This window comes from Montipora capricornis, chromosome 4 (assembly GCF_036669925.1).
Source record: "Montipora capricornis isolate CH-2021 chromosome 4, ASM3666992v2, whole genome shotgun sequence".
Classification (NCBI taxonomy): Eukaryota; Metazoa; Cnidaria; class Anthozoa; order Scleractinia; family Acroporidae; genus Montipora; species Montipora capricornis.
Window position 1 is genome coordinate 51,366,930 of NC_090886.1, and position 27,500 is coordinate 51,394,429.

Consider the following 27,500-nt stretch of genomic DNA (forward strand, 5'->3'; position numbering starts at 1 on the left):
TTCAGCTTTAAACATTATCGTGTGAAATAAAGTTCTATTGAGCAGTTGTGCTTGGGTAAGCAAGGTTGAGACTTAAATGAATTGATTATTATTATTATTATTATTATTATTATTATTATTATTATTATTATTATTATTATTATTATTATTGTTATCGCTGCCTGTTTGATGTCACACTTATGAATTTTCTTCTAGTATCCTTCCCTAGAGTGCACTCATGATATAAAAGCCCACTCAACGGATGTTGATGATCTAGATGTACATCCAAACTCAAATCAGGTAACAGTTTTATCACAGTGGCTTAGTTATTAATAATAATGTATTCTTTTGACTTAAAGTATAAATTTTGTCAATGAAATGTGGTATCCTTTGAAATGATAATAGTTGACCATTAGGGAAGGATTAGCTACTGTATACATGTCACCATATGCAATTTGAGGAAGCTGACCACAGTCTCTGTTCTTGATTTTAGTTTGTAACCTGCTCAAGAGATACAACAGCATTTGTTTGGAGATTACAAGAAGGAAAAAAGCAATTCCAGCTTCATTTTTCTGTGAATGACCAAGAAAATTTCTTTAGGATAAGAGCTTGCAGGTACAGTATACAAGATTGCAGTGGCTGTCCGTGCCAGGCTTCAGGCTGGGTTTTTTCCCTTTGTACCAGGATACTGAAAAAAAGTTGTCTGCTGGAAAAAATCACCACCTACTTCTCTACTGCACTGCTGTTCAGCAGATTTAAAAAAAAGTTTTTTTGCCATGTTTTTCACTTCCTACTTTTCAAGCACAGTTATCTACTGCAGGGTCTTTTGACAACATTGTGCCTGTAAGTAAAATAAAACAAATTGAATTAAAGAAAATAATAATAATAATAATAAGAATTATATAATTATTACGAGCAATATAACACGAATTTCATTTCAGCAAAGGATATTATTGTAAAAAAAAATGTATTATTATTATTATTATTTTATTCATTTTTAAATTTTAGCAATCACTTATTTTATATTTTCACATAGTTTAATAGATTTAAGTGGATAATACTTTTAGAAAGATATTTGTAAATAGGAAATTTGTAAATAGGACTTAAGGAGCTCCTGGGTTACGATTAACGCCCCAGGTAGCTTTAAGGTATTGACATTCAAAAGTTTCAAACTGTCATAATAATAATAATAATAATAATAATAATAATAATAATAATAATAATAATAATAATAATAATTATGTCTAGAAAATATGCACCTACATTTAATGAGATGCATGCTGAATTTTGACATCCAACACAAAGTGTCCCAGTCTAACCCTTTTCTACAAAAAGGTAAGGGTAAAGGTTAGCATTATTTTTAGCTTTGGGTAAATGCAGATGTTTATCCTTACTTGAGGAACGGCATTTGAGGGTCACTTTGTGACGTTAATTGCCTGTATTCCGAGACACAAGTGGTGTTGAAGTTGGGGTGACTGAGAGCAAGGGGAGATTTTCATGACGCTTATTAAAATCTTCGTGCATCTAATTAGGTGTATGTCTGGACATATATAATATCTGCAAATTCTCCAATTCAACTTAAACAGGCCGTTTTTGAGCGGATCTAGATGTTGTCAATCCCACGTTTGTTCTAGGTTTGCTTCCCAGACTCTGTGTCATTTATCGGTTAGAGGTTTTTCTCCGAGTACTCTGGTTTCTCTGTCTCATGAAAAAACCAACATTTGATCGTGTTTGATTTTGTATGCTTTGCTGCAACTTGATTGCAGTCTCCCCAATAAGTAGAGCACAGGCTTTGTGCTACTCCATCAAGTCCTTGAAAAGCCATGAAATTTAATTTTGGACTTCAAGGGCTCTTGAAAAGCCCTTGAGAAAAAGGATTTGTGGAAAAATCCTGGAAAAATCCTACTGCTCATCTTTGTGGGCAGGTGTGACCAAGAAAAATATTGAGAGGTTGCAAAAGGTACAGAATTTTGCTGTGCGGATCGTAACTGGTGCATGTAAATTCAAACATATCATGCATGCCCTATTTGAAAGATCTACATTGGCTTCTGATTGCTATGCAGCTGGAGGTCAGAGACATTATTATTACTTATAGAAGGCTCAACAGTCTCACTCTATGAAACGTTTTCACAACAAGATCGGAGATCTATGAAGGAAATAGTAGAAATAAGGACAAACTGCTTGTACCTCACAACAACAGCACAACGATCGTTTAAATACAGGGGTACTTCTTTATGGAATAGCCTGCCCAAGAACATTAATTTTGGGATATCAGCTCTTTAAATTCTTTTAAAAAACAAATTATGAATCATGCTTTTTATGAATTTTTAGAAAATAAGTGAAGTTATGCGAATCTGATGAATTGTATTCCTTATTTTGTAATTGGTTTCTGAAAAACCATTAGTGGATTGAACCAATAAAGTTGTATTGTATTGTTACAGTATTGAAAACTGCTTGAAAACTCCTTGATTTTTGCTTGGGAGAAAATTGTTGAGATTGCATCATGCAAAGTTAAAGAGACATGTCAAAAATGTAGTCCAAATTTGACCATTGGGGCAATATTAAAACCAAAATTAAAATGCCCGTGCATGCACTTGTGAGGAATACATGTATCAAGTTGATTGTAGTCCTCCCAATAAGTAGTTAACTTTTTCAGCAAAGAAAACACAGAAACATGATGTATGGCATAAAAATCTTCTTACAGAGACTCCTTGAAAACTCAATTTCTGGCTCTTGAAAACTCCTTGAATACTCCTGAAATTTTATAGATGCAATCCAGCACAAATCCTGAGACCATTTTTCTCTCAGTTGCATAACATAAAAACTTAGCGGTAAATGAAGTGGCTGTTGTTATTGACTCAAAGATTTGAATTTAAAGAAATTTTCTTTGTTTTTATCACGCATGAACTGCATAACACACTTCAAGCTTTAAATGCCACTTGGTATTTACTGTACTTTGCCTACTTTAAACTTTGCTGACTTGACAAGTTTGTAAAAGCTATGATGTGGCATCACGCATGAGAATGGATATATCATGACTACCTCGCCGCTTTCATTTTAGGTCTTTTTAGCTTAGGATCAATAAATTAACATTTTGAAATTAATGTTAGTTTTATTACTATACTCGTACAGGTTTGGTGTTAATGAGAAACAAGATGTGTTTCTTTACACGATCAACGTACCAGCTAAGTTCAATAGGAAGTCGCCAACACCATCGTATTTGGTCAAATGGGATTGTATGAAATGGCTGCCTCAAATGAGCCAGGCTGCTGGCTTGGAGCCTCTGACACAAATGGCTGTCAGGTATGTGGATGGATTCCTTAAAATTAATAACAGTTGTTCATTTAACAATATAAAGTGATCGAAGTGTGAGCCATGTTAGAGGAAGTGCCATCAGCCACTGATAATAACATTGTTCGACTTGCACCAAGCACTCAGATTTAGTATTTGAACGTGTAAGCACCAGTTAGCTCAAAGGAACTGTAGGTGCAAGGGTACAGCTGTCATTATTATCACTCTCAATCATCATTGTGATCATCATCATCATCATTATCATTGTTTGCCGTATAATAATATACATGAAAAAATTACTCGATTCTGATTGGCTGAGAGCAGTGCGGTTCAAGTGTAACACTGTGCAAAAAGTGTAATACCAGTGCAAATTACACATCGAAATTTCTGGATTATGATTGGCTCATAAACAATAGGGTTTGGTCAGAACTATTTGAATCATTTGTTTTCAAATCAAGCGTGTGCTCTGAATGGGAAAATTTATGGCACAATTTTTCCCTGATTGCATGATATGCATGTGTTTCTTCTGCTTAGTAACCAACTTAAATTTTTTTCATGTATATTTATTAATAAGTAATCACATGATTTTTCTTGTGCAATTTGGAATAAATTAGCACTTTTAAATTTTTGCAAAGACCTAGGGGCTCGTGCAATTTTGGTCGTGCTTATTTATTCCAAATTGCACTCGAAATCATGTGATTACCTATATGCATTAACTTTTCCCTGAGGTTTATAAGTTGTAAGAAAACCATTTTGAACCTCTTTTACTGTGATTTGATGGACCTAAAGTTCTCTTCATACATCGAAACTTGTCAGAAAAATAGTTCATTTATTGTGTTACACATTCTTCTATTAAGTGAAATGTATAAAAGGAATGATAACAGTGGTATTTTTCTTTCAATTAACTTTTTTTACAGTGGTAATGGTACTTTTCTTGGCGTGGGTACTGCAGAAGGTGACATTTCAGTATTTATTGCTTGGAATCTTGTGGTGAGTAATTGTCATGATTTTTACACTGCAGTGTGCAACAATAAATTTAATCGTAGTGACAACCACCATCTTTATTTGTACCCAAAACAAGCTAAAACACTTTAAAAAGGACGAAAAGATGAAGTTGATTAAATTTAATTAATATTAAGTTCTGGACAGCCCAGAATAAGTAAGCATAACTGATAAGAACCGACAAATATAAAGGAGGTTAACAAAATGATCAGGCGGCGTTTTTATTAGAAGAAATGACACTACAACGCTGCTTAAATCTGTGACACAGCGCAAAGTTTCTTCAGAAACTTAAACCCCTTCATTTGTTGTCTAGTTTGGTTAAGGTGGCTCTGAATCCGCTGCACAAAATTTTTAAAACTTTGCAGAAAGTTTAATCTTTGCCTTCTGCATGGGCCCCGTTTTTCGAAAACCGATTAACTTAATGCAGGATTACCGAAACGTTTTGTTACATTTTTTTCAATTTTTTGGGTGACAGTTTCTTTTGCTTATTTTTGTTTTTCTTCCTCTAATGTAAAATCTTGCCGAATATCGGCGTTGAACAACATTTGGGAGTAGAGAAATAAACTCCTACGTTAAACGTTAATCGGCTTTCAAACAACCGCGCCCTGATCACTTTCCAGCAATAAAAAATGGGGTTCACCGAGTTCGTTTTTGAGATATGAGCAACTAAATACAAAATAAAGGATGTTTTTAACAGGACTTTCCCGTTGCCACGGCGACTTATTACGTACCAATAATAAACGTATCTTGTTCAGCAATAACTGGTGTTTCATATGCTACCATAACATTGCCAACACGTAGTAGAGCTTTGTAGTGTCAATCCGTCTGATACGAACGTTGCTTGAAAGCGTTGAAACTGGTTTGAGCCACGTTAAAGATGGCTTTGTGAAATAAACTACATGTTTCAAAAATTAGGGCAACAGATGGCGAAAAATATGTCAAAAAATACGAATATTAATGAAATAAAACACAACTACATCTATATCCGGAAGGCGCGGTGGCCTAACGGTTAATGGTGCTGAACTCTGGATCGAGTGGTCCGTGTTCGATCCCTGGCCGGGTCATTGTGTTGTGTTCTTGGGAAAGACACTTTACTCTCACGGTGCCTCTCTTCACCCAGGTGTATAAATGGGTACCGGCAAATTTAATGCTGGGGGTAACCCTGCGATGGACTTGCATCCCATCCAGGTTGGAGTAGAAATACTCCTAGTCGCTTCATGCTACAGTAGTCGGAAATAAGCGCCGGCCTGATGGGCCACTAGGCTCGTAGCAGACTTTAACTTTTTACATCACTATCCATTGATGAAATTAGTCACAAACCAATAATATAACATAAAAATGACTTGTTTCCTTTATCTCTGCAGCCCCTGACAACTCTAAAGGGTGTCCATAACATCTTTGTTACTGGCTTGGAATTTGTTCCTGATTCTCCTCTGGTGAATGACCAACTTCATTGCGAGTTTGCATTGCTCAGCATATCGGCTGATAATGCTTGCAAAGTAACTACACTGAAAAGAAGAAGTATGTATTGTATGTATTTGTTGTACAGATTTGCAAGCAGTCAATTTTTGAATCAAAGAAACTTCTTAGAACATGGAGATTTTGACTTTGTAATCGAAGGGATCCTTACAAAAACGTGAACTTTCTTACTGTTTTTAGTCATACAAATTTTAAGTGCAGTTGATTTGACAGAAAGAGGTCGCGATTTTGATATGACACACATTTACAGGGGAACTGAAGGCAAAAAAATAATCATGTTGTATTTACACTTTATACCATGCACAATAATGATTTCAGTTTTTTTTTCTGGCATGTCAGTCGTTTTTCCATGTAAAAAAAATGTTTTTATTGCAATTTTGCGCCATCGGCATTGCGGCTCAGAATGGAGGAGTCAGCGGTCATTTTTGCAGCTTATGACGTATGATATGGGGAAGACATGCGAGAGCGCCCCATATAGAAGCAGTGTTTAGACTTATGTTTGTCGTGACTATTGAGTCCGCGAAGAAACAGCAAAGCAACGATGAAAATATCCGCAGCAGCACTTACTTTTACCTTGTTTCTCTTGATTACGAAATCTCTGTTCCCCATATCATACGTCACAGCGGGCTGCTGATTTAGTTTTTGAGCCCGTACTGAAAAGGCCGAAAAAACGGTAAAAGCCCAACTTCGAACGTAAGTCTGTCTCGCGTTCCCGAGAGGAAGATTATTTGCGTGTGGGCTCGTCACTATTCTTCTCGCGGCTTTGAGGCCAAAATACAACTCGCGTGGACACTCGCGAGTGTTTTCCAAAGAACGGGCAAAAGACGCTGGAGGGTTTTTTGTCCGGTAGCTTTATTCCAGGAAAGCTACTACACCCCAGGTTAAGAGTTGCCTTATCAATATACGAGTGCAGAGTTTCAAAAAAACGTGCACGCGTCGGGATAAAAGCAAGCATATATATATCTGACTAGATTTACCAAAAAATACCTCTTATGCTGGGACAACTTAGCACTTTGGACTGTAGAATCCATATTCCTGCTTTTCATAGCTATGATTCCAGCAAGGAACAAACTTCAACCTCCCCCAGCCTTAACAATGCCACTTACAGATTTCAATCGTGTCCAACGGCAAACTACATTATACTTGTCCATGCATGGGGGATCCCTTGGGACCTTTAGGGTCAAACTGAGGTCTTTTTCTTGCACTTAACATGTACATAAAAGATGGGTTCTGGATCATTTCATAGTTGCAGGCATTCGATTTCTGCAAATCCCTGTCATATAAATACTGACTTATATGATTGACAAAGTTAACTGACATCTCATTGAAATCTAACTTAGGCCACCCACTCTCCCAAAGTAACTTTGCTGTGGTCTTACAAGTGCCAGCTAACAAATTGAGCATAGCTCAGAGCCTCGGCAAGAATTGATACAGGTATCTCTTGACACAGGCTCCCCTTGGCTTATACTAGCTTAACTTATGATTTTTGTGAATTGTCTTCAAGGTGAATACAGCTTGTGGTGGATTCCTGTGGGATTTTTGGTTCTACTGTATCTTACTGTTTTGGCCCTGGCATATGCAGGCTTTGATTTATAACTAAAATTTCCTCGCAATTAAAGAAAGTTTGTCTTTGTAACGTTATATAGTGAAGAGATAATAATTTAGTTTCTTTCAGGGCAGCGACGTACACCGTTTTTAAAATACTTCTAGTCTTCGATCCCGACAAGTTTTCTCTTAACACATTTTCATCAGCATTCTGAACGTTGTAAATAAAGAGAAATAAATTATGCTCAATGTATGATCCTTTAACAGTTAAAATTATTCCATGAAAAAGGAACATGTTTAAGGTATTTTATAATTTTTCCCTCAAATTAACGAAAGAGGTGGAAATAAAATTATTTATTTGGACGTCTTGGAGAAAGTCGACATTTTTTGACCCTATGTCTGTTTTAAGGAATGCTGGGTATTGACTTTCACTCACGTGATATGTGGCCATGTTTTCAGGGAACTTAAGGACGACGGCGGCGGTTTCGAGAACGTTGTCTGAAAAGAGTAATTTCCGTTGTTGCAATAATTTCGCGATTACTCCACATCTTTCGGTATGGAGAGTTTGTATCAACATTCCAGGAATAAAATTGGCATGAAAGGTGTTGATATTTAGATAGAAAATGAAAAAAAATTTCGTCAGGTGCTCGCGTCCTGCACGAAACCTCAAATAGGTGGTTTTCACGTTACGTCATCGCCGCCATGTTGGTGGACGAGAACAAAAGATCTCTCATTATCTTCTTTTGTTCGTCCACCAGAAGTTGTACATTTCTTTATTGTTATTGGTGTCTCTAGAGGTTGGTTGAAAACCACCTATTTAGTCATTTCACGTGGACGACAACGGAAAAGAAATGTACCAAAATGTGAAACGTACGTGTGGGGCGGGCAGAGAAGCAAGTACGACGACGACGGCTTCGAGAACATCCAAAAATGTCATTTCCCGTTGCGATTACTCCAAGGCGCCCGGTAAGGAAAGTGTGTATTAACACTCCAGGAGTAAAATTGTTGAGTACGGTGTGGAAATTTGGAGAGAAAATTGAGAATTTATCGTGTGTGCTCGCGTTCTCCACATAACTTCAAATTTGTTCAATTCACATTAAGCACGCGCGTTTTTAAGACCCGAACGGCAACCGGAAGAGAACATTTTGCGTGCCAGGACAGTGGTGTATCCCACATTTTTATACTAATCATATCTAATGGAGAAAGGATACTTGGCTATGTAAATGTGGTTGTGTGAAGACGAGTTAAAAGGGAAAACAGCTCATTTCCGGGTGCCGTCCGCGTCTCAAAAACGCACGTGCTTAAGCTCCCTAATTATTGTTGCATGTGCAGGGCGTACAGAGCTTTTGTTTTTGCTCATTTAGACCTATTATGTCGTGGCGTTTTCCTAGCCGTCCTATTCGTCCTTGTTTAAGATCCCTATTTTCATAGACATAGAAGAAAACGTTTGAATAAGAAGACATCTTCATTTTCCAGACAATTTGTGTGAGGCATAGTCATACGGCCTCTGTGACGTGGTGGCGAGAATAGACGTAAGAGCAACTTGAAAGAGCAAATTACTTATCAACATCTAAGGTGACATTTTTCGGGTTTTCAATATAGTCTCAACTATTTCTGGATGTTCGGTAGTATAAACAGGTGATTAAAGTATACTGATGAGACCTTTAGGGGATTAAAGAGCTGCCGTTTCAAACGCTAGCCCATCGCTCTGAAGAAGGGCGAACACTCAAAACATCAACTTTTATTTTCTTTATCGTGGTCGAGTTACGCAGTTGATACTGTCAAATTCTCGTGCTTCAAACAGCGTCCGACGAAGCACAACAGTCATCGAGAAAGAAAAAAATGTACCCTGCCATCATTTATAAATTTCCACTTTGAAACGTGAGGTTTCCTGCTGCGTAATTTCGTTAAAATCAGTTTACAAAAAACCCTCGGACTCCGCGGTAAATCTTTATAAATAAATTTGTGTACGTTAGCAGACGTAAAAGATCCTATTGGTTTTCCAGATAACAAAACCACTATTTCTATGTTTAGCATATGTGAGAACCACGTGGGAAAAACTGCAATTCTTTGTAAAAGCCTGCGTAACTCGGTTCTTCGTTACATGTCCCAGATGTACCGAAACCACAAGAGGGAAACTGTGTGCGATATCACAAAATTTTGAGTTTTGCGTCGCAATTGCGCAATAAATCAAATTTGGCGTTTCTCCGCAAAATAAACAAGATAAAGTTAACCGTGAAGATGATAGAGCGTTACGCATGGGCAATGGCGATCAGGATCGTGAAAAATCGCATTTGCATATGAATGCAATTAAGGCCCGTTTTAAACGTCGCATATCTAATGCAAATGAGAAAGATCTATTGCTTCCGCTCATTGCATTAGATATGCGACGTTTACAACGGGCCTCATGACAGACTGTTACTGCTGAACAAGGTTGTACTTGTGTGTCCGCCTTTTCTGTTTCAGCGTTTGTGAAATGTAATGATTTCCAATTTTTATACAGATGCAAAGAGCGTTGCTTGTTCGGAGAGTTTGTGGCTAACTTTCTACAATTTACCACTGTACTTAGTATTTCGTCGAATTAACAGACAGGTAAAAAAGAAAGTGAGAGAATAACAATACTAAATTAATGAATAACATTACGAAAGTAATAAATATTAAAAACAGTTCTCAAAACGGCAAAAAAGAAATAAATTTTGAATCATTGACAAAGACTTGGTTGTCAGAGGGAGATATTGACTACATGAAAGTTTCTTAAAACCGCTACAAATACAAACTAAACCACTGTCTATTAGAATGTCCACATGTTGTCCCAGTAGACAAGACAAGCAAAGAAGCCTTAAAATTCTTCAATTAACTGTTTGAATGTGAAAAAAAATTTTGAAACAAAAAAAAAATTGTTGCTCGGGTCAAGAACTTCCGGGTTGAGATTGAGGAGATTTTCAAAATCCTGCGCTCATTTTCATAGATCAATTAACCCCCCCTCTCTCTCTCTCCTGAAACTGACACTTTTTATTCAACTCCATTGTATTTTTCTTATCAAATGGGAGCTGTTCCAGGGGCAAAAATATTAATACCTATGTCCGCTAAAAAACAATGTTCTGTTTAACCATTGATAGGTTTTACTTTGTCTAACATCAGACGATTTTTCTCGTAAAAGGGACTCAACTGAGTTCTTCAAGAGTAAAACTGGAAAAGTTAATTAATGGGTTTCTTGGAGTTACTCGTTTCAATATCACCAGTTTGACCTTCGGTAGTAAAGCTATCTCTAACAGTTTCGCCGAATAAATTTCATCGGAAAGTATATCCGACTTATTTTCACTTGAAATTAAGAGATGAGTCATTCATTTGTTCGATTTCTCTACGGGCATAGCGATTGCCAAGCGATTTTTAAATTATTCTAAACTAATCACTTAACTTGACAATGGGTTTCTTATTCTGGAAAGCCTAGTTAGTAAATATGAAAAAATGTTATATTGATCAGTGCCTCCGTGGTGTTTGACATAAGTCAAAAGTTACTTTGATGGTTTTCACGCGGAACAGAACAATTCTGAACTGAACGGATAAAAATCGCAAATGTTTTTCTTATCATTTACGAAAGCCTTTTTCAGTCGCGATACCAATATACAGCTGTCCTATACACACGGAAACCTTACTTCTCACTGCAAATTTCCGTCCCGCTGTAGGATTTTGCGGCACAGACTCTTATACCGCCCTTTTGTTGCCAATAAAAGGACTTACAATGGTTTTATTTATGCTAAAATCGAAGAAGAAGGTTTCGTCAGTGTTGACGATGTAGCCTTATCGCACAATGGCGAAGTCTGTGGTTGAATAAAGCGCGTAAGATTTCATCTTGTACGCACATGTCACATTGCGTGAAATGAAATTCCTCGCAGCTATCATCAATAATTTAAGAAAGGAAAAGCTAGATATAAGCAAGGGAATAATTTTCTTTGTCTAAACAATCTTAGCACTTCTTCTCTTAGAAATAAGCATTTTTTAATCAAGAGTTTCTGAGAGTTGTCATCAAGCTTCTTGAAGTTAAAACAAATAGGAGAGCAAAGGTTCTCTCAATATCATCTAGAATGGGTCCCTCTGGTTTGAAGCTTGTTTTGTGCCTTTTAATTCTCACCGTATGGGAGTCAAAGAAGCGAAGTGTTTTAGCAGACGAACAAAGCAAAAAGACCGTCGCAAAAAGAGATGAAGTTTATTACAACAATGTAGGATCGGTGAAAAATTCCTACAGCGTTGCAGAAGAGGAGAAAAGCGCAAAATCTACCGAAAACCAAGAGAATCAAGGAGAGCAGGGAGAAAATACCGACGAAAGATTGATGTACTATGGTCCATTTTACCCCAGGTATATCGACACGGAGGGATACGAACTGTACTATCCGGAAAATCCTCCCCATGGAGAATGGCATGGTCCAATCGAGCCCCCCGAGGAAAACTATGAAACTCCAGATGGGTGGTATTTCAAACGTTCGCTGGATTTCCTGGGTCCTCGTGGTGGTAGAAGTTTGTACTATGGTTCTAGAGGAGGAAGATCTTTGGAGAATGAAGCTGGACCACGTGGCGGACGATCTCTCAACGATGTGGTTATGGGGCCCAGAGGAGGAAGGTCCGTGGAGAATACAGAAGGACCACGTGGAGGGAGATCTGTTGAGCATTTGGCTGTGGACATCGATGGACCACGTGGTGGCAGAAGTGTGAAAGAAACAGGACCGAGAGGCGGACGAACTGTACAAGAATCCAGGGAAAAGAAATCCACAATAAAAACAGTTCAAAAATCAGACTCTGCGTTAACAAAAGGACTTCGAGGGGAAAGAGAGATTAAAGCCGATGCGGGGCCGAGGGGAGGTCGAGAGGTTTCGGACTTTAAAGCGACCGAAGATGTGAACACTGGACCCCGCGGAGGAAGAGATACTCAATCTGCCAGTGGCCCACGTGGTGGTAGAGATGTCATTGAAAAAAGTCCCAGGGAGGAGAGGGTGAGATCTGTTTCAGATTTTTTAGGTCCCCGGGGTGGTAGAGAAATTGAATATGGCACAAGGGGTGGTCGATGGGTACGTAATGGTCCACGGGGAGGGCGATCGATAGACTTTGTTTCCCGGGATGAGAGATTTGCGTCTTTTGAAGGTCTGGGTCCTCGGGGTGGTAGAGCTATCGACTACGGCCCTAGGGGTGGCAGAGAAGTAGGCTATGGTCCTAGAGGAGGTAGGGCCTTAGGTTATGGGCTCCGAGGCGGTAGAGCTCTAGGATATGGTCCCAGGGGCGGCAGAGCAATAGACTATGGACCCCGTGGTGGGAGATCCCTGGAAGAGTATGGCTCACGTGGAAGCAGGTCTATATACGTAGTGGAATACGGACCCAGGGGAGGTCGATCGATAGGAATGGGCCCTAGAGGAGGCCGTTCGGTAGATCTTGGCCCTCGGGGAGGACGCTCTCTTTCAGAAGGTCCAAGGGGTGGTCGATCACTTCTGTTTGAATCAGTGCTTGGTCCACGAGGGGGTAGATCTGTGGATTACGATTTACAGGACGGTCCCAGAGGGGGCAGAGATCTAGCTTACACATACGGTCCGCGGGGAGGAAGGGCAGTCGAATACATCGATATGTATGGACCAAGAGGGGGTAGAGCGCTCGTTGAAGGGAAATATGGTCCAAGGGGAGGTCGAGCTGTCGAGTATGAAGGGGAAGGCTATTATTATGGTCCGCGCGGAGGAAGGGCTATTTACGTTGAAACAGGACCCAGAGGTGGTAGGGGTGTAGAATATGAGGCAGGTCCCCGTGGGGGGCGAGCGTTAACATATGGGCCCAGGGGTGGAAGGGCTATTCTTAGCGGGCCACGTGGTGGAAGGGATATTTCTGGACCACGCGGGGGACGCGACGTAGACAATGGGCCCCGCGGAGGCAGGAGCACAAATACCGTATGGGGTCCTCGCGGTGGAAGGTCTATCTTATCTGAGGGTGCCATGTGGACCAAAAGTGGGACAAGTAGCGCCGGACCTCGTGGAGGAAGAAGCCTTGGGAGTAATGAGAAATTGGGACCTCGCGGAGGACGCAGCAACGTTGAGAGTAACGCAGCAAAGAAACGAGAAACCAGCAGCTCAGTGGAAGGACAGACGACCGGTAATAAGGAAGTAAGAAAGGAAAGAGACGCCGATGTTGATATGGAGAAGGTTGATAAGAAATTGACAAATTCCATCTGAGACTTCTACCAGCCAGCATGTGTGACTAACTATCTGTGAGGTAAATGGCATTCGAAGATTTCACTCTATTTAAACTACACACAAACAGCGGAAAAAACATAGTAAAACGCATATTAATAGCTTGACGTTTCGAATGCTACGTTTGTTACCACTGTTTGTGTGTTGCTTTTGATCAAACATAAATGGCCAAAGAACAAGAATATCTATTTTAAACTTGTTTGTTTGATTGACACGATTCAATAATTTCGGATTTGGTCCCTGTAGAAACTAATGTTGTGTCAGTGGGCATGTAACCTGATACAAAATTCTCGTATCAAAGGATTTGATAGAGAAGAGGTCGGTTAAAGATTACGATTCAGAGATAAGCACTCGGGGAAAATTAAAAAAAAGTTGGTTGTTTACAATCTTATTGTTCGGAGCGTAGTAAAATGAAAACAAACATTTATTAACGAAATAGAAGCGTTCTTGATTCCGCGGGGATAGATTCTTCCCATTTGAAAAATGAATTTTTGTGCTAAATTTGTTATGTGTTGCCTTCGTGAAGAGAGAGAGCGGAAACAGTCATGTGTTTCCTAGAATGATGCAAAATTTTAGATTTTGTTGCACTATGTACGGTAAACAATACAACCGCAAAATCTACATGGGCGAAACAGGAAACATTTTTGTAGATGGCTTCCGCGAACACCTCTGAAACATGGAAAAAAATGGCGCAGACTTCTCTAAATTGATCTCCCGAATAACATGACTGTCTGCGGTCTCTCTCGTCACTAAGGCGACGAAATTAATTAATAATGTAGTTCAGTTTGGTCTGAAATCATACGTTCACTTCAAAATCGAACGAATTGGAATTGAAACTCAGAATAGAGGTATGATTTCAGACCAAAATTGCACGACACGAAGTTCAATTACCAATTTATTACATCCATTTAGAAACTGCACAATTTAATCGCTTAAATAAAGGAGTTTAGGCAGCACCAATATTTAATTGATCCAGTTAGGAACAAAAGTTGCAAAAATTGCTGCACAATGGCTTTCTTTGCCTTTCATTTTCCTACAATTTCATTGGTTACTTTAAACAAGCCTTGAAATCTGATTGGTTGTTTTATTTTAGCGTTCTTTTCTCATTGGGTGGGGAAAAGATGCGATTTAAGGCAAAAAATAGTGCGATTCGTGAATAAATCGCACCGTTTAGGATTTAGGATCATCATTGATTTCTAATAAATCAATCGATCACTTACTCAAACACTTTAAATACTCAGTTAACCTATCTAGATCAACTTTTATTTAACTCATTTATCCAATCAACTAAAATATCATGATTAATCGACCAATGAATCAGTCAATCGATCAATTGCCCATTCAGTTTACAAATGATCTTTTTATTTCCAATGGGGAGGAGTTTAAAAGTTATCCCTTTCTTTATTTTCATATCTTAGAAGCTGATATGTACGAGCCTAGTAAAGCGTTTACCTGGTACGTTGATCAGATAAATTAATAACCCCTGATCTTTTTATTTTTGAAGGTATGTGATTTCCGACGGAAGAGGATTCAACTTTAAACCTGGCATTCAGAATGAAGACTTAATTATTAAGCAAGAACAATCCATTAGAGAAAATCTAAGATCAGTCCTTTGAAAATGTATTATCTGTACATCACTTAAAAAGCGTTTCGTTTATTATTGCTAGGTTATCTGTAAAAATAAGGAAAATATATTTTGAAGTGGATAGAGAGAGATGAAAAGGTTGGAACTAAGGAATGCTAAACTAAAGAGATAATAAAACATTGACCTCATCAATAATCTAACAATCCAGAGAGAATCCTTGAGCCCTGGGGGGCGTTTCTCGAAAGCTCGGGAACTTTTCGGGAGAATTTCGGGAGAATTTCGGGAATTAACTGGAAATGTCTATTTAATCAAAAACATAAAACAAACAGCGGCTACAAACATAATGATCAAACGCATTTTACTTTGGACTTGACGTTTCGTTGTTTTATGTTTTTGATTAAGTTGAAATGGCCAAAGTACAAGAAATGTCTATGCACCTTGAATCAAGGTCGTTTCGAGGCGCGAAAATTTGCAGTCACGTTATATTTTCGCGTCTTGAAAATCTGTTTAAAGAGCAGCTTTATAAAATAGGCGGATCGTATGGTCACAATAGGCTTTTCGGGCGCGGAAATTTACCGGGATTTAAAAGTTGAATAAAGCTTCACTATCCAGTGGAAAAGCGATCTTTTCGATGAGGAGTTTTTGCCAGAATTTCAGAGTACTTTGCATCGCAGTTTACAGCGCAGAAATTCAAAAATACAAACGAGGTTTCGAAAGAGAGAAATGACCTTAGCACTTATCTGGACAATTAGAGACATGGGAAAACTTCAGGTGACTTCAAAGGGACTCGAACTGATGACCTCTGCGATGCCGGTACAGTGTTCTTCCAACAGTTGGAGCAGGTCAATTTCTTTTTGGCTTTGAGTCCCCGCGGTTGAGCCCCCTGAATTTTTCAGGTGTCTATAAAACTATCCAGATGAGCGCGAGGATTATTTCAAATATATACCTCAAGTATATACATTTCGTTTCAACGAGGTTCCTTTATAGGTTTCAAAAGCAACTTGAAGGGATAAACGCCCACTTTCGTGCGTATTCCCGTACACTGTAATCCCCCCACTCCCCCTCCCTCATTTTGCACTTCCGCCTTCTCTCGTTCAATGTACTACTCAGATTGGCAGACAAGCCGTACGTAATTAAATATGAAACATCCACGGCCTTCAAATGTTACTAATGTTCTTTACGAAAACTGCCGCACGGCAGCGCCAAATGCAGTTTGTGCGTTTGCAAATGTCTGTGGTTGCATCAGCAACGCAATTTGGTTTATTGTTTTGGCTCCTCAAATATGGAAGAACTGGAAAAGACGTTCGGTTGAGGGTCTGAGTGTCCTCTGGGCTTCCGCCAACTTTACAGCCTCTTTGGTCAACTGTTTCTACGTTTTTTCGAGAAAACGCCTTCCACTTTACATCAAAATATCGGCTGTGTATATGCCTGTTCTCGAGTTCTTCATTCTCGTCCAGTTTCTGTGTTACTCCCAGCGCTCTGTCCGAACGAAGTTCGTTTATGGTGGGGGCTGCTTTTTGATCTGGATTATTGTGGTCACTCTTGAATTGTGCATAGAAAATGCTGCTCCAAACATTCAATGGATAGCGATTGTATTGTGGTCTATTGAGTCCTTTTTACAGGTTTGTAGTCTTACAATTGAAAAATAAACACTTTCAGTTTGTAAATTTGGTGTGGTGGAAAGAAACAAATATTTTATCCGTGCACCAGATTTTGTACATTATACAATTTTTTGTTATCCGTCAAGAAATTGAATGCAAAATAGGTGGTTTGCAACCAATCTCTAGAGACACAGATAACAATGTTGCAATTTACAATGTGATGTTGGAGGAACAAAAGTAGCTAATGAGACATCTTTTGTCTTCGTCCACCAACATGACAGCGATCGATGATGTAACGTTAAAACCACCTATTAGAGCGGAGTGTTAAGTATTTATGAGTCAATGAGTCAACGAGTTAGTGCAGTTAATCAAACCATAAAATGAAAGCTAAAATTTCAGAGAGTGCTTAGGCCTAATCACTGAAACAAGGGCTAATAGGCTTAATCAACAAATTATTGCTATATTGACTGTGAGTCTCATTGACTCATTTGACTCATAAGACATGCGTTCTCATTGGAGCGAGTTTCAATCGAGTGTAGTAAAACCAAAATAAAAGTCATTACTTTGGCCAATCAAAAAGGACGGATACAATCGGGTAAACCAATCAGAACTCAAAGTAATTACATGTAGCCGACACAAAGTGCAGGAAAATGTTCATGCGCGAGCCACGATTGGTTTTGGTTTCACTTCTGATTGGTTGAAAAAGTGGCGCGTGAACCTTGAACCAATCACTGAGTGAAGTAATCATAAATCAAAGCAATTCGACACTCAATTGAAAACTGCTCTAGAAGAAAAAAAAATTCAAATAAAGTGAGTCTAATAACATGGGTGACAAATTACTCCTTAATTTTGGCACTAAATTTCAGGGTTAATTTATAATTTCACATGGCCATGGCAACTTTTTGCTACAGTGCCAAAATGGCATCCTATGAATGTAATTTGCCATCCATGTTATTAATAGCTAATCAAATAGTATACTCATGAAATTTTGTCCAAAATCAAATAATTTCTCTTGCCTTTAATTATTTGATTTTGGACAAAAGGTGCATGAAATTATTCCCTAATTTGACTCGTCACCATTTGATTACTCATACTAATTTTTTGTTATCCAAAGGATGACTTTTATGTGAGCGTTTTCTTCCATTTTGACAAGCTGACATTTTTTCAGCTTTCCCTCCATTGAAGGTAACATGGGGGCCATGACGCCTAAACAATGCTGAGACTGAATGGATCGAACTTCAGCCAATTTCGCATGTGATGTTAAAATATGCATTGCACCTGAGGCCTATGAGGGCTTATTTCTTGTCTCCATGATCTTTGCCACACACTGATTCCCAGCAAATGAGAAGGCTGTCTCCTCCTCTGGAACCCATTCCTCTACTCTGTTAGAGTCTAAGAAATGAACTCCTCTGCCATTGCTAAAAGAAGTGTAATAGGATATTTTCAGTCAGGTCCCATATAACTTGGTATTGCAGAAAGGCTGGCTGCAAAGACTGCAATCACAGCCTACGATTGTAGGCTTGAGTGTTGGGGAGATGGTATTCCTTAAAATGCAAGGAGAGCAAAAAACATAAAACAAATAAAACACCCTTGCTATGTCATTTGCAACATTTTGCACTTCTAATTAAACTCATGAATGAGGTTGCAATACTTAAGGATCATCCTGGCCTCCTATGCATGCATTTTTTTGTATTTTCTATTACTTTCCTCCTCAAAGGAAATGTGTAATACTGACAAATCAAAAGACACTTTCTTTGTGAGACAAGGCTGACTCCACATTACTCAGGTCATAGTTGACTAAGGTTTGCATTTACATTTGAGGTGACACTGAACATGCATTTGCGGACCACAAGCGGTCAATCCACGCTCTCAGTTGTGCTTGGTTTGTTGGGTAAAACCACAGATTTTCTCTCCAACTATCTCCTGTTGCTCCCTGTGCAATATGTTATCATGACATATTATTCAAGCACATTAGTTTATATCAATGGAATTCAGGTAAGCTATCTTTCTTTTTAACAGTATAAATTAATTAGTCTGTGAGCATACATTGGATAAGAGATGGTAAATAGCAAACAAGCCACATATCCCAGAGTTGGCTATAACCAGTCACATATCCAGCAAGCGCGAATGGAATAATTTTCATTAAATTCTTAACTCGTGGACACTTGGAAATTAAAGCCAATCATTTTCCATCTTGGCAACACTTGACATAATCAGTTTCCATGTTAGGTGATACAGCATATGAGCTGATAACTGCAATTAAGTGAACAAATTAGAAAGCTAGAAATGCAATATCCGAGGTCAAGAATTTAACAAGGATAATAATATTATCCTTCAAAGTAGATCTAGAAATCCCAGGAAAACCACCTTACCTTTAACCATAGTGATGAAACTGCTCCACACAAGGAAACAAAAAAATATCTGATCAGGGTGGGAATTGAACCTACAACCTCAGGGTTTATAATCACTGTTGCTCCATTGAGTCGGCCACAAGAGAGCAAGCAGTGTGTATGGGTAATCAAATGGTAACTAGTGAAATTGGGGAATAATTTCACATGCGTTTTTTCCAAAATCAAATAATTAACCAAGACTTTAGGCAAGGGAAATTATTTGATTTTGGACAAAATGTAAGTGAAATTATTCCCTAACTTCACGAGTATACCATTTGAATATCTATAAATGTCATGGGTGACAAATGACTCCTTAATTTTCAAACCTAGATGGGATTTTGGCACTGTAGAAAAAGTTGCCATGGCAACGTGGTAATGGTACATGAAACATTAATAATTAATATTTCATGTGCCATGGTGGGTGATAATTATTAGCTCTGTGCTTTTTGTTTTAGCGGAGTATTTTGTCTAGTATTGTCTGAAACGTACTGTAATGTATAGGAATGCAAAGTGAAAAAAAAATGTAAATGAACAAAATTCAGTTTAGAAAGTGGATTTAGGCAGAGACTAGCTTGCTGTGGGGGGGGGGGGGGGGGGTGGGTTGGTTAGGGGGGTTGAGGGGGGTCATCATAGGCCAGATTACAATGGGTTCTTTTACTGTTATAAAAAAGAATGACCAGTCACCTTCTTTGTTCTAAAAAACACCAAAAAGAACTCCAAAACTACTATCAAAGCAGAGCAGGCTTATTTGGGTCAAAAGAGATGAATACACTGCAATCCTTTGATTTACTCTATGGCATCATCTTGGAGAAAGAAACTGAAAGAGTGCTGGGGCAAACTAAAAAAATGGTTTCCAGGGAGAGGACGGTGGGTTTGAGAAAATAGAGTGGGGTGGAGGAAAGGAAGGGGAGGGGAGGGGGAAATCTTCTTAACCCCTCCTCCACTAGTCCCAATTCTCTCCTTGCTGTGCTTCCATATATGTTGGCCTTTCAAAGAAAGTTTATTGATTAGACCACTTTCAACAAGGGTTAATCGAAAAATGCCTACTCTGCATGCTACTCTCAAATGAAATGCTGGTGTTCTTAGAGAAGGTGAAAAAATAGAGTACTGTTAGAAATCTTGCTGGCTTGGAGTGGGGGGACCATCACAAAAAAACACCACAGAAACATGGTGGACCAACTCATCAAATTTTATTTCCCATAATCCCTAAGTACCTGAAGAGGTAGGGCTGTGCTATAGTCACCAGCCAAAGAAGAACCTTTTGGACACAGAGGAGTCGAATAATTTTCTACGCGTAAGATGCTGAGTGCAGGAATTTAACCCAGATCCCATTGTTGGTTGTTAACGTTGGGTCAACATATAATTTGAATACTAAATCTGGACATTTATCTAATGTAATCTCCACTGATAATAATTTGGTTTCACGTGTAACCTCTAACAAATGTTTGGGAGTCCTACTAGATGAAAAGCTTACATTTGAAACTCATATTGAGTATATATGTAAAAAGGCATGTTCTGGCATAGGAACTTTTAGAAGAATGAAGCCTTTTGTCCCCCTCTGCACACTCGTAACTTTATACAGATCACTCATTCAACCTTATTTTGATTATTGCTCACCCCTGTGGGATACATGTGGTACAAGCAACTGAAAGATAAATTACAAAAAATTCAAAATCGTGCGGGAAGGGTTATTACAGGCTCCTCATATGATGTTAGTCTACAGATGTGTTGAATAACTTGAAATGGAAAATCCTTGAAACCAGGCGCTTCCATAAAAAGGCTACCGTTATGTATAAAATCCTCAATGATTTATCTGCAACCCCCCCCCCCCCTCCCTCACCAACTGAGTAACGCCTTTGTAAAAACTTAATGATACTAACATAAATTACAATCTTAGGAATACTGAGACTGATCTAGCACTTCCAAGGCCATACACAAATTTTTTGAAGCGCAGCTTTAAGTATAGTGGCGCAATGCTTTGGAACAATCTTTCCTATGAGGCAAAGACCGCACAATCGCTGTCGGATTTCAAACACAAACTTGCCTCCTCGCCTTCCATGCCTTCTACTGGATTGCACTGATTCCATGTAACATACAATTTATTTTAAATACATATATACTCTATTGTAAAGTGCTTACCTACGCCTCACCTGGAAACCAGCTTTTGTTGTGTGTGGCTAGCGTAGTGAAATAAAGTTGTATTGTATTGTTGTATCTGTATGCACAGCTTCTCTTTATGACAATGTTGCTCAAAGTGACTCGAATTCGAGTAGCTTTGGCGACAAAACATCAACTGAATAGAAAAAGAAAATTGTGTGTAACTCTTCCCATTGCTAGTTTCATACCTGCTTTATTTACATGACCCAACCAAATATCTATTTTTGTAAAAAGCTACAAGCTTAGGGTACGTTTTTGAAAAAAAGGGGTTGTATGGCAAGGTCCTCAAGTACTATTTGCACGAGCTATAGGTTAGCTATAGGGGAGGAAGGGGATGGGGGATTGGGTTACATGTTAAAGCTTCATCTTGACCAAAACATCAGTTAATATCAAGAGAAGAAGCTATACTTTTAGTGGATATGAATGAAACAAAGGAGAATGGTTCGTCAGGAAAACTGACTTAAGCTACTGTCAATAACTGTTTCTTACTCTAACGCGCAGGTTATATGGTATCCGAAACCACAACCAAAAAGGACCCCAATAAACCATACTGCATGTGGAGGCACCGGGAGATCAAACGAAGAGGCCTTAGAAGCCAGCGACTCTGATGAATGCCTGCTGGTGGGCGATCCCGAAGGGGCTTCCGTGGAAGAGATGGCCTCTGTATGTACACACGTGGAAATATTCGAGTTTCGCGCCAGAATGCGTGACATTCCAAGCTATCAAAAATTTTTTGCGGCTTATCTTTGTCTTGCGGTGCTCGTTTTTAGCGTGTGCGTCTGCGTTTTTATTCCTTCCGGGTGGGGAATTTTTGCACCATGTTTGATGATCGTTGCTTTGATTAGCGCCTTTTTGTATCGTAATCACCGTGAGGGTCGCATTCACGTTGCTCACTGCCTACTAGCTTCTTTTGACAAGCTGCTGCCCTGGGGCCGGTTGTTCAGAAGCCGATTTTACCACAATTGCTTCTAATCTTGCAATCTGATTGGCTAATTTGCCATTGTCGATAAGAGTCTACACAACGCTGTTTACCACGCAGCCAATCAGCTACGACCATTTTGGAAAATAAAGCAATCATATTGTGAGAAAGGTATAGACAACGCTTGCCCTTGTGTCATGATTTTGGTCACGCGCTGAATTATAAACTTTCTTTGGCGTTGAATATTGTGGTAAAAAACAATTTTACCACAATTGCTTGTAATCTCACTATCTGATTGGCTAATTTGCCTTTGCCGATGAGAGTCTAGAACGCTGTGCGCGTCATGCTCGCGTCATTTTGTCACGCAATGTAGTTGCCAATCAGGAAGGCCCATTTTGGGAAATGAACCAATCATATTGCGAGAAAGTTATAGACAACGCTTGCTCTTTCTTTGAGTCATGATTTTGGTCACGCTCTGAAATAAAAACTTTCTTTGGCGTTGAATATTGTGGTAAAAACATTCTGACCACTGTGATGACAAATATCGTTGTCGATAAGATTTGTTAATAGGCCACTTGCACTAAGAGGTCACGTGACATCGTTTTTATGAAAATGAAAGTTACATGATTTTGTCTTCGAAACTCTATTAGTGGGTCATCTCTTAAACAAAATAATAGTGATTTGGTTTTTCAAACCCGCACCATTTGCTTAAAATGAGAAAGTCCGTAGCTGGTCACGTGACCAAAACTTATGAATTACTGCTTTCTGACACAAATTTTGCACTTGAACTTCAAGGAAAATGTTGAAAAGATGATGTGGTAACGTTTATGGCACATCTGAACTCAACTATCAAACATTTAAGAAACGGTCCAGATAAGAACGATAGCAACAACGGCAACGAACATGTTGGAATTCAATTGGTATGCAAAAAGGTGATAACTTTTCTATTGTCTGTACTTACTTCTGATTGGCTTAAACAGCAAAAGTTAACAAAACTTCATAAAAGCAGTATTATATTCATCCTTACTTTCCAACCATCTTCCATCTTTCATCTGGTCTCGGTTTAAATGAATTCCACAGAAATCGTATGTGGGGAACATGTAAAATTGTAAACGTTTCTTGGCTTTTGTTTTCAAGTCTTGTGATTGGTCAAAATCTTTTAACACAAAAGAACACCCTTTCAAAGTGGGCTGTAAATGAATTTAATTGCGTTAACGGCTTTCCTGTAGGTTTATGCATTTTCTGTGTAAAAATGATAACATTCCTATGTGGGGAAAGCCACGTTGCCGCATAACAAAGGTAATTGCTATCCACCTTACACGGATCATTACTTAACAAGATATAAGCAAAAAGTAGTTTTGGCCGCCATGTTGGAGGGCAACCAAGACAAATCATGCTACTTTGTTGAAAAATCAAAGTACCATAAAATATCTCCCTTAAATGCGTTTCCTCTCAAATTTCGCGTGTAAGATAATTTTTATGTGTTCTGTCAATTTTTGGCAACAGCAAGATTACAACTCACTGTTTAAGGGAAGCATTGGTCACGTGACCTCTTAGTGCAAGTGGCCTATTAGACAGAATCGTTTTTGTTTGTGCAGCCTTAACTAATTTGTATAAGAGAAGCATAAAGTAGAAATAGTGTAGCAGCTCTCGTAACCTGCTCAATTTTGTTTGGTGTTGTAAGCATCTTCTATTGTTTTCAAGTCTACGTCAATAATTGTCTAGTGTTTTGGTTTTAGCTTGGGTGGCGAGCCAATCACATTATACGTTAGAAGAGCTGCTACATTATGCTAAACGGTAGAGATGAATTACAGCAGTGTTTTTTTTTTACTTCTTGATTTTATTTATTTTGTTGTCCTTGATCTTTGATTGTAGCTGTTAAGAGCATGCAGAAGAATGGAAGGAACTATTTGTTTACAATAAAACTTGTAATCTTTTTTCACAACATTTTCGCAGAAAATAGCAATAAAATCAATTGTTACAACATGTATACCCTTACTTGTATAAGTGACACTGTCATGTACAGGGACCGCGGAGACCATTTTAAAGTGGTAGGGTTGAAAAATCTGGCCAATACAAACAAACGCTAAGGAAGTGTTCGTAATTTATCTTGCATTTGCACGCCATCTTACAACCTTAATAAATATAACATAGACGTCCTCACTTAGTATATTATCCAATACAGCCATTATGTTAAATAAACCTACGTACCCTTGGGACATTCCATTTATTCCCCCCTATGGATGAGGTCCATCAGCATTCCACTGGTAGGAATCTTGTTCAAAGGAACCAACAAAAAAGTGAAGGGGTAGGAAAGGTTTTTTCAAAGGGTTCCGATAAAAATCCGACCAGTAAGAATCTAATAAATGGAATGTCCCCTTGCTACGTTTTGAAGCTGCTCGCAGTGCCGAAGTTTCGTTTGCGGTTCTCATTGCGGGAAACAAACTCCTGTGCGACGTCAGCTCCATTCAGTCTCTGTCAGGTCACTTGAGTTATCTACCAGTTAAGCTCGTGATCCTTCTTGACATTCCGAACGGAGAAACAACGTTCGAGCTAGCACAGTCATAGGCAGCCCAAGCTCGCGTCACTACAGACAGCCGTTGAGAATTTAAACGCGTTATAAGACTTTGTATGGGAAATCAAATATCGTCGATTATAAAGCCTAAAAAATGCTCAATTTAACTTTCATTCAATAAAATGAATCACAATGACTCACCTCTGGTGTATTCGTGTGCCTTTTGGAGCTTATTTTACAGTTTCGGGAAGTCAGTGTTTTTAATGTTCTAAGACGAACACCGACTTCCTGAAACTGTAAAATAAGCTCCAAAAGGCACAAGAATACACCAGAGGTGAGTCATTTTGATTCATTTTATTGAATGAAAGTTAAATTGAGCATTTTTTAGGCTTTATAATCGACGATATTTGATTTCCCATTCAAAGTCTTATAACGCGTTTAAATTCTCAACGGCTGTCTGTTGTGACGCGAGCTTGGGCTGCCTATGGCACAGTCAGCGAGCAGGCCACTAACAGAATGTTTGCAAGTATGGAGTTCGTGAAGCATGTGGGCAAATCACCCAAGTCCCGCTCATTCGTGTCTGTCATACGGTAGGAACGCCTGTCAAATAATTAACTGCTGCCGCACAGCTTTACCAAACCTTTGACTTGAGGCAAATGTTCAAGAATAGACGCGTTTTATTACTTTCAAGTAGTAAAATCCATACTCTGTCGATCTGAACTGGCCTGGAGCTCTAGAAAATATATCCCAGCAATAAAAGTGGTAGGGCTATAGCCCAACCAACCCCTCCCTCTGCGGTCCTTGATGTATGTCTGAAGTTAGTTGAAAGAAATGTAAATGGTTTTTGTCAAGGTAAAAGTTTCCATCTTCATCTTTTACCTCACCAATACTAGGTAACAGGAAAGCAGTTTTGGGGTCCAAGTCTTTCCCATTAAACGGGCATTTGATTTCTACTATAACAGTATTACAGCATGAACATTTTCTAATACCATCTAAGCTAGCTCCAAGCCAAGTGTATTTTGAACTAATAAGGAAACCAGGTTCTTCCAGTTTAAAGGCACTATGCTGTTTTTCACAAACTTAAGAGTAATATAATTTTGCATTGCTTTCTTCTCTTTGCCATATAAATGCTCAATGGCATCAGGATATCTTTGAATTCGATGGAATGATGGAATGGAATTGCGGAATGCACGGTTTATTCTAAAATATGGAATATATGGAATATTCTGAAACACGGCAAAAATCGAATATTTTGAAACACGGAATATACGGAACATTCTAAAACACGGAATATATGGAATATTCTAACACGCGGGATGAGAGGAAAGTCTTTTAAGAAAGGATATAAATATTGCATTTTTTGCCCGTGAGTAGTCTGGTAGGATAACATAACTTCGGATATCCTCGCCTAAGTGCCTGCATACTTGATCAGCTCCACCCTTACATCTGCAGAATGCAGAGTATATAGATGCATTATAATCAAGCACAAACCAGAGTATAAAATACTGCTCATCCTCTTGCGTAGACTTGCCACAAGTCGACCTCACGATAACCCCAGAAGAAAATGTTTCGGCGAGCGAATCGTGATTTTTCGTACGCGAAGTGAATGAGCGAGCGACGAAGTCGCGAGAGGTCGTCCTTCGTTCCGCGCGTATCTAGACGAAGGACTTTTCGAAAGTCTACCTATTGCGTTTTTTTCTTCTGCATGGGTATAACCCCTTCTAAAAACGCATAAAATATACTGCCATCAAGATCCTGCACAGTGTTCACTCCAAGTCTTTCAACATGGCCATTTAAGCAAAGATTATAGTCTTCAAATGAACGCCAGGAGGACAGCATATCTTGGTCATATTCAGTCGTACTCATTATCAAGTGATTGAAAATGTCCATCAGTCCAAATGGAGGCAGCTGTGAAAAGTCATTGGAAGATGATATCATTTGAAAAGGATCTGGAGTTTTAAGCCCTGCTGGTAAAGTAAGGTGTCCGAGGTACATTCATCAATAGAACAATTTCGAAAGTCAGGATCAGTGGGAAGGTCCATACTAACTATAGCTAGATATAGGCATATTTTTATCCTCTTAAAATTTTTCATCTGTTCGGATTTTCTAGCTGAAAGTCTAGTGATCCGAAAACTATAGGGATCAATACTTCCCTTTTCGAAAATTTCCGCCAGAAAAAAGACCTTTTTATGGTAAAAATCCGTTAAAAATGGGCAATTATACCATTTTTTAGATGTTCGAAAATCCTAGGAGAGGCAGGCAATAATAATAATAATAATAAAAGATTTATACCGCGCCAGTATCCTACTGTTCAATGGCGCCTTACAAAACTTTAAAATTAACACTTAAAACAGCAAAAATTAACTATAAAAAGCTTTTCTAAAAAGGAAAGTTTTTAATCTACTTTTAAAAAAATACACAGACGGAGCGTTTCTAATTTCACGTGGCAAAGCATTCCATAATGATGGTGCTACTACAGAGAAAGATCTTGCGCCATATGTTTTCAAGTTATAGGATGGAGAAACCAGAAGATGCTTGGATGATGAGCGTAGTTGACGTGATGGAGTGTAAGATGTAAGCAAATCACAAATGTGCGATGGTGCCAAATTGTTGAGTGCCTTGTAGGTTATAAGCAAAATCTTAAAAATAATACGTTGATTAACAGGAAGCCAGTGAAGATTAAAAAGAACAGGCGTAATGTGATCATGCTTTGTTGTTAGTGTGACGAGGCGCGCCGCGGCATTCTGGACGTGTTGTAGCTTTCTTATAGTGTAGGCTGGTAGGCCATACAAAAGAGAATTACAATAATCCAA

The 27,500-nt window shown here is 38.8% G+C and overlaps 3 protein-coding genes across 3 annotated transcripts in view; all 3 read left to right on the top strand.

Moving 5' to 3' along the window:
- LOC138047332 (guanine nucleotide-exchange factor SEC12-like) overlaps positions 1-7,659 on the top strand; it is a 14,291-nt gene extending 6,632 nt beyond the window's left edge. Inside the window, exons 3-8 of the mRNA XM_068894128.1 lie at positions 196-279; positions 473-594; positions 3,112-3,282; positions 4,188-4,260; positions 5,637-5,793; positions 7,256-7,659. Coding sequence (XP_068750229.1) covers positions 196-279; positions 473-594; positions 3,112-3,282; positions 4,188-4,260; positions 5,637-5,793; positions 7,256-7,347 — 699 coding nt within the window. The 3' untranslated portion in view covers positions 7,348-7,659. The remainder of the gene's footprint in view (positions 1-195; positions 280-472; positions 595-3,111; positions 3,283-4,187; positions 4,261-5,636; positions 5,794-7,255) is intronic.
- Positions 7,660-11,208: 3,549 nt separating this feature from the next.
- On the top strand, positions 11,209-15,305 carry LOC138047331 (eukaryotic translation initiation factor 3 subunit A-like). The gene is made up of 2 exons (XM_068894127.1): positions 11,209-13,542; positions 15,025-15,305. The coding sequence occupies exon 1, from the start codon at positions 11,382-11,384 to the stop codon at positions 13,500-13,502; it is 2,121 nt and encodes a 706-aa protein (XP_068750228.1). The 5' UTR covers positions 11,209-11,381; the 3' UTR covers positions 13,503-13,542; positions 15,025-15,305.
- A 916-nt stretch (positions 15,306-16,221) lies between these two features.
- LOC138047314 (uncharacterized) lies at positions 16,222-22,356 on the top strand. The gene is made up of 3 exons (XM_068894110.1): positions 16,222-16,727; positions 18,528-18,701; positions 21,755-22,356. The coding sequence occupies exons 1-3, from the start codon at positions 16,245-16,247 to the stop codon at positions 22,223-22,225; spliced, it is 1,128 nt and encodes a 375-aa protein (XP_068750211.1). The 5' UTR covers positions 16,222-16,244; the 3' UTR covers positions 22,226-22,356.
- Positions 22,357-27,500: the final 5,144 nt, after the last annotated feature.

Bases quoted from the DNA above. Each gene is read 5' to 3' on its own strand.
- LOC138047331 (XM_068894127.1), top strand. From the start codon at position 11,382: ATGGGTCCCTCTGGTTTGAAGCTTGTTTTGTGCCTTTTAATTCTCACC.
- LOC138047314 (XM_068894110.1), top strand. From the start codon at position 16,245: ATGAAACATCCACGGCCTTCAAATGTTACTAATGTTCTTTACGAAAAC. The intron at 16,728-18,527 runs GTTTGTAGTCTT...TTTACATTTGAG, and splicing joins CTATTGAGTCCTTTTTACAG to GTGACACTGAACATGCATTT. The intron at 18,702-21,754 runs GTAAGCTATCTT...TCTAACGCGCAG, and splicing joins TTTATATCAATGGAATTCAG to GTTATATGGTATCCGAAACC.